This window comes from Homalodisca vitripennis, chromosome 4, assembly GCF_021130785.1.
Source record: "Homalodisca vitripennis isolate AUS2020 chromosome 4, UT_GWSS_2.1, whole genome shotgun sequence".
In the NCBI taxonomy this organism is placed as follows: domain Eukaryota; kingdom Metazoa; phylum Arthropoda; class Insecta; order Hemiptera; family Cicadellidae; genus Homalodisca; species Homalodisca vitripennis.
Genome location: NC_060210.1, coordinates 125,153,025 through 125,160,158, shown reverse-complemented (window position 1 = coordinate 125,160,158; position 7,134 = coordinate 125,153,025). Strand labels below are relative to the sequence as shown.

Genomic DNA, 7,134 nt, shown 5'->3' with positions numbered 1-7,134 from the left:
CAAAGGTAACAACAGTTTTTAAACAAATTTATTTACACAAAACTTTAAAAAAATTTAATAAAAAATATAAATACTTTTTACAAACTAATTCTTTTCCTTTTCCTCACGTTCTTTTTTTAATCTCTCTTCTTTCATCTTTCCTATCATAGCCAGAGTTTCTTGTTGTTTCTTGGCAGCTCTTCTCACTTTAAAAGATTTCTCTCTTTCTTTAAAACTTTTCCCTCGGCCAGGATTTATTATTTTTCCCAGCTGTCGTTCAATTGCACCTATTATAGGCACCTAAAACAAAAATAAAATAGATAACATAAAACCAATCCAGAAGATGACAATCTGATTATTTTTAATTATCATATAATCTCATCCCATTATTAGTGTGCTTTAATTCTTTTTTATTTATTCCCATCATCATGATGACTAAAAAATATATTTTTAGTATGATTTGAAAAAAAGAAAATATGAATTGTGCTTGAAAATTGACTGTTAAATGTTAGAGAGCATACTACAACTAATACAGAAAGAAATTCACTGCCACAATACAAGATTTGCCCCAAACTTTGCTCCTACCGCTTCACAACATTATATATGTACAGTAAAAAAACTAATACATTGTAGCAAAGCTGTTCAACCTAGTACCATAACAAAAAATTATGTCTGTCCAACAGCCGAAGAAGCGACTGACTGGTTGGATTACAAAGAAAAGTTTCTTTTTATTGTATGAATTTATTAAAGAAGTGAAGACACTATTATTGAATATTATTGTGACAATATGACACATTACTAATCCAAAAGATCAAGTAAAGATTAATTCAGCAGACCAGTCTAATTGTCTGTACTTTAAAGTCCAAACTGCTCTTATGTCCATCTACTGTTACAAAGACAAGAATAATTGTTTTCATACTTCATGTAAATTACCAAAATTTTTAACTTTTTCTCATAGCTTCTTACTTAATTGCCCCAGTTTATAATATAATATTATTATGTAAAATTTAATTAAATTTTAAAAAAGAAACATGATGTTTTCAAATTAGTTTTATTTGAATTTTGTTTGGGAGATGACTGTTTATCATGTGTTTTTTGAGTTGCTGGTAGTTGTTTTATAAAACAACTTTTTTCCAAATATTTATGGGAATTTATATTATGGGAATAGGACATAACACAATGCACATAACTAAATTTTAAATGATTTGGAAATCTCCAAGATTATGCATTACACTATTTATTTTTAAACCTAGAAGCGTATATCAGAAATTCTAAAGTATGCATTGATTTTTTTAGGCTTCACAGAGTCCCTATGTAGATATCATAAAAATCTTATATGTATTGCAATAAACCTCAAAAGTTAATTTACTAAATGTACTTGAAGCACTCAACAAAATTTACTTTAAATGACTTGATTATTTTTAATAATTGATGTACATGTAAATATTACAACTTTGCTAATACAGTAATAAAACATTGTATCCCAAAATTTGCTTCTTCAATATCTTTTTGAAGGATTATTTGTTTATTTCAATTTTCATTTGTTATAATTAACTGTTCATATAAATTACAAATTGCTCCAGTTAGAACATCTGGACCCACTCGCTGGTTAATATAAAAACTACTACTTGGAACTAGCATCTACAACATTAATCCGTGAAATATTATCATGTTTTACCTCGTCGGGGATGTGCACATATCGAACGTTCCTTGCTTGTATAAAAAAGTTATCAAACTTGTATTTTTCTCCTTTACCATTTATAAAAACTGCAGCAGACATACTAATGTTCATAAACCTGTAAAATAAATAAAATATTAATAATTGTGAATAAGTAGCCACTATACATCTGCCATATCTACACACAAACTACTTAGCCACTAACTTCAAGGTTTTAACCTGAGACTTGTTCTGTTTATCTGTCATTTAATCAATGTTGTGTCAAACTAGTTCTCTTTTAGCAAATAGATGACTTGAATTAGATGAGTGCCTGAACGTAATAGAATATCACGTCTTTTGCTGTTTAATTCTACTGCGAGCAGTAGTATAGTTCACAGAAACTACTGCAACCAAGCGGTGTTAAATATAAGAAGTAAACTTCAATAGGGGGTGCCAACACTCTTTCTTCTTGTGTGTTATTTCCAGGTTGCCTTTACAGAAAAATTGTCATGAACTACATCAGTCTCTATGGTTTTAACCGAATTATGTTTTATGCATTTAAAATGGTATTATAGAGAAGCTATACTTTATATGTAAAATAAATGTATTTGTTTTAATGTTCAAAATAAGTCTTCTCAAAATCATTTTTAGATATGTCATGTTTGTTCTTACTTTTCTTGCAGCGAAACACTATTTGATTTCAACCTTTAATTCTAGTTTTCATCACGTCAATACAAACTGGACAATTTGGATTTAAAGAAGCAAGGTGTCATTTAAAATAGAGTGTGGGTCACTAGTTCAAATCTCAAAAATTTCAAACAGCAAAGTAGGTTATGTGGCACATCATTTTAAAGCTCTTTGAACAATGAGCAATTTGGTACAATATTTTTGAAAATATCTTAACTTTTGTCCTCATGGCAGAGATTTTTTGAAATGATTTAAGTTTTTGTTTTTTTTACTATAGTATTGTTGTACTTAAATTTGCGAGTGTAAATTTTGTTTATTGGAAAGAGCACAAGATAAGCTTTCAAACAGTAGCCTATGTCGATTGAGTAAGGTTTTCTTACTGTACTAACATTTCCAAATTCAAAAAACTTGGCAGTCCCGTGCCCAAAAGATATTAAATAAGAACATACGTTGTGTGGCACAAAGAAATATGCACATTATAGATTATAAAAGGTAATATAACTTTGTTCATAATTAATTAACAGGTTAAACATGTCTGACAGCATGTAAATTGCACTAATCGTGATTCAATATTATCAATCGAGTGTTGAACGCTTATCATACTGCAGCCTATTAACAAATAACAGCATTTTCAATCTCTAGCGGGCATTACCGAAATACCAAACACATGATTTAACTTTGTTTTATTTAATTTGGAACAATAATGTCCGACTGAATTACTCGTACATTATAGGTTTTTGAGATTGTATTAAACAATATTGTTATTCTGTGGAATAAAAACAGTTGCCAATTATTAATTATGAACATCTCAAATGTTCATATATTCGATAATTTAGATATTTCTAATTGATAATTGATTCAATTGTCATAATCACCACTTATTATACTGTAGCCAGAATTTCTAATCGATAATTTAATTCGATGATTGGATTGTGGTGGTGGCCGCTAACTAAGTTATACTACAAACTTAGTAGTCCCAAAATACTACTACTACTACTTTGGGACTACAAATATGTAGTCCCAAGCACAGAAGAGATAAATCAAAATCTATGTTGACTACATCTAAAAATGGTTATGTGTGCAAAGTCCAACATAATATAATCAACCGATGTCACTTACACATCAACATCTTCAATTCTGCCATAAACAGATGATTCATTTCGAAGATCTACTGTAGTGTATTTTCCTTCTAAGGATTGCACAAGGCAAACAAGCCCATTCAGTGCAAAAAATTTTTCTCTTGGTCCTAGTTGTTTTGTCATTGTACACCTATCACACAAATACTTGTTTAACAAATTTCAAAAAATTAGTTAAATTCTGCAATGTATTACAAGGTAATGTTAAAGTTCACTTGTAGAGTAAAATGCACTAGCAAAGAAAAACATCATTATTTTGAAGAAAACTGCAGATAACAATATAAAAATGGGCAGCAATTTCTTTTACCCGAAAATAAAAATTAGGTTATGAGTATAGAAAACAAAACAATAACATTATTTCGATTTTTTTAACTTTCCTTTTTTGTCTGGTTTGTCGTTATAACCGGATAATTAAAATAAAAACATTCACCCGAGTAGTTCACTTTTTTCGTGGTCGCCTTTCCAAAATTTAAAAGTTACACATATGCATTATATAAATATATTGGTTAGTTAAAGTTGACAAATTTAAATATAATATTAGATTATATTTAGATTTAATATAGATTAGAGTTGCATTCAAAAACATATATACCCAACTATTTAATTGGTAGGTACATAAGATTGTTTTTTCCTAACTCTTCATTATCTAACAGTGTTTTAGTAAAGTTACGTTTAATAAATCTTCAGGGGCTCGCTCAACAAGAAAACATCCTACTCTGAAATTGAAACGTATATCAGACCCACTATCCAGGAGAACATATGTTTTCAAATGTTATTTCATAGGCATTTTTTATAGAATTAAAAATTTTTAAAAATAAAATTCAATTTTGTTCCCGAAAGTATTTCCACTATTTTATTTTTATACATGTTTTTAAGTTTGTTGAAAATGTATCCCTATTATACGAATAGTGTGGTATTTCCTTATTAACCCTTTAAGTGGCAAGAAACCGAGGTTCATAAAATTTTATATTTTTAAGTGGAATATTAATATGATACCTTACGTTACCACTAATACATTACAGTTTTAAAAATATTTTTACGTTTTTTTGGGATTTTTAGGGTGGGAAATTATTATCCCAATGTATCTCTGGGCAATGAGTATTTTTTTTGTCTTGCCTTGTATTCACTGGGATAATATATTCCCACTTCAAAGGGTTTGTAAATAAACACACATAAATGTAAAAGGATCATAGTGAATGTTTATTACATACAGTATAAATACTATGGAAAATATAAGTATTCCTAGAATAGCATAGTTGGAATAACAATTCTTGTCAAATCAATATGAAACAACATTGTAGATACTGACCTAATCTAATACAACTGAAAACAATAACACTCACTTTACTTATTCACATGAAACAAAACTTACAAAACACTCAGTTTTACACGTATGTTGTTGCAAAATGGTAAAAGGTTACATGGTCTTGTGGAATAAGGAAAAGCAGCCCTTGCATATTGCGACTTTACAGGCACTATAAATCATATTGTTTCGCTTTTATTTGGTTTTGGTGGAGCAGTGCGCATATCTTCTGTATGTGTCTACCTTTTGTGGAAGGTGATCTTCAACATTAGTAAGGCGTAGACTGTTTTCCACAGTTGGTTTTCTAAACGGACTGTTTCGTTTCCTGGCTCTAGACTTTTCGGAAGTGTAGCCAACTTTTTTTCTTGATGTAAAAGTGCCTATCAACTGATTGACCAACTTTGACCTAAAAGTCAAATGCGACATTGGTTTTGATGCAGCGTCCTTACAATCTTTACTGTACAATATGAAACTATTGACAATAGCTGATTCAAAAAAGAAATAAAAAAGCTTCATCCACCAGCGTGTAGACTTTTGTGCTAGATTGTAGCTAGACATGTGTTGATCAAAGCGATCTACTCCACCCATGTACTTGTTGTACTCGCTACTGCTTCTGGGCAAGTGACTTCTCGATCTCCTTTACCATTTGACTGCATGACTGTAACTTTTTTGAGGAATTTTACATTGCGGATATTACTGACACACACACTTTTTTCCCTATCCGCCCATTTCACAACACTTATATCACCACTCTGAGTGATATTGTTTATTATATCTTTATTGTTTTATTATATATCACTTCCTGATGTATAACCTTCCTGTGTCATAATATTTTCAATTATGCCTTATTCGTGTTGAATAACACAATAGCTCAAACAGTAACCTAACTTTTACAAGACTGCCGGAGTAACATCCAAATAACTGCTTTGCCAGAACATGGACAAAATAGTTTATTCCTAATAAAAAAAGAGTAAGTTTTTGTTGTTATTTACAAATATAAATCTCTCAAGCAAATATAAAATTTATATTTTTTTATATTTTTTGAAAAAAGCATTACATTTTCAGCTTGTAGTTCACAATGCTACATTTTCATGAATAGAAATTTTTACGTTGCAAAATACAAGTAAAATATTATATAAAAATGATTTCAGATAACTAAGGAATAAACTCCTTATCTTTAAATTATTTCTTGATGTATATTAGTGAAATTATCTTGATCCTAAGTCTGAGGTATGGACAAGAACAAAAACATTGATATCTCTGAGTGACAGTGGGATAATATATTCCCACTTTCAGACTATCAGCTGGATAGAAATCAAGCTGGTGTTGCCAACTGCTGAAAACTAAATTTATGTTTTACAGTAAGTCTTCATGGTATGTATTGTGCATGTGGGAAATTATTATCCCAAAGAATCTCAAGCGTAGTAACATAAATAAAAGTAAAAACGTGGTGGGAAATTATTCACCCAATATCCTATAAAGGGTTAAATGGTCTTACGTTTCTTGCTTACCTTCACAGCAATTTAAGAATAAAGGTGTTAAACATTTTTTAACTGAAAATAATCTTGTGTTAATATTTGCGAGTCTAAACCTTGCTTTACGTATATTTACAATTGCATATCTGTTTGTTTTACATTTTTAAACTATGGATTGTCTAGGTATCCTATTTGAACTTTTTGCACCAGTTGGCTTTCTCCACTTCCAGAAATAATTCCATATATTGTTGTTTACTTTTTTAAATTTGGTTTGTGTTAAAATCATTTTTGCACCCACATCTCCTGTATTATTTCACTACTAAAAATTGTGTCTTTTGCCAGGGAATCTACTTTTTTATTTTCTTGTATACCGCAATGTCCTAGTACCCATTTAAATACAATGTTTTTACTTTCTAAAGCAACTTTTACAATCATTAATATTAATTCTTTTACATATAATGTTTGAATTATGGCCTTTATCACGCTAACGGATGACGGTGAATTGTGCAAATAAGAAAATTATCGTAATTGAGTTTTTAGATGTATTCAACAGCTTTCAAAACTCCTATTATAGTTTATTACAATAGTGATAATTTCATATTAAATAGATTTCAGAATTTCCTATCAAAAATCTTGTATAACTTAATACAAGTTTAGTTAAACTATATTTAAAGATTGTGTTCCATTTGTGTAATTTTAACTTGTGAAAATCTGATACTTTTTGTTCGTTATTGATGTTTTCCCATGAATTATCTTCAATTACTTATTTAATCGCCTTGGATTTCTAAAACAGCCTGATTATTAGTGCACGATTTTTACTATTTTGCTAAATTCCTTTTTTAAGTAATACTTCTGTTATTATTCTTTTTATAACAATAGTACAAAATGTATTAAATA

At 29.4% G+C, this 7,134-nt stretch overlaps 1 protein-coding gene across 2 annotated transcripts; it reads right to left on the bottom strand.

The window, feature by feature from the left end:
- Positions 1-14: 14 nt before the first annotated feature.
- Positions 15-6,402, bottom strand: LOC124360112 (U7 snRNA-associated Sm-like protein LSm10). Of its 2 annotated transcripts, none has more exons than XM_046813442.1 (4): positions 6,274-6,402; positions 3,443-3,592; positions 1,658-1,775; positions 15-279 (listed from the first exon to the last, which is right to left on the bottom strand). In XM_046813442.1, the coding sequence occupies exons 2-4, from the start codon at positions 3,583-3,585 to the stop codon at positions 85-87; spliced, it is 456 nt and encodes a 151-aa protein (XP_046669398.1). In that variant the 5' UTR covers positions 3,586-3,592; positions 6,274-6,402; the 3' UTR covers positions 15-84. The 2 variants fall into 2 exon arrangements, with proteins under 2 accessions (XP_046669398.1, XP_046669397.1); XM_046813441.1 differs by lacking the exon at positions 6,274-6,402 and adding an exon at positions 4,052-4,153.
- Between the last annotated feature and the right edge of the window lie 732 nt (positions 6,403-7,134).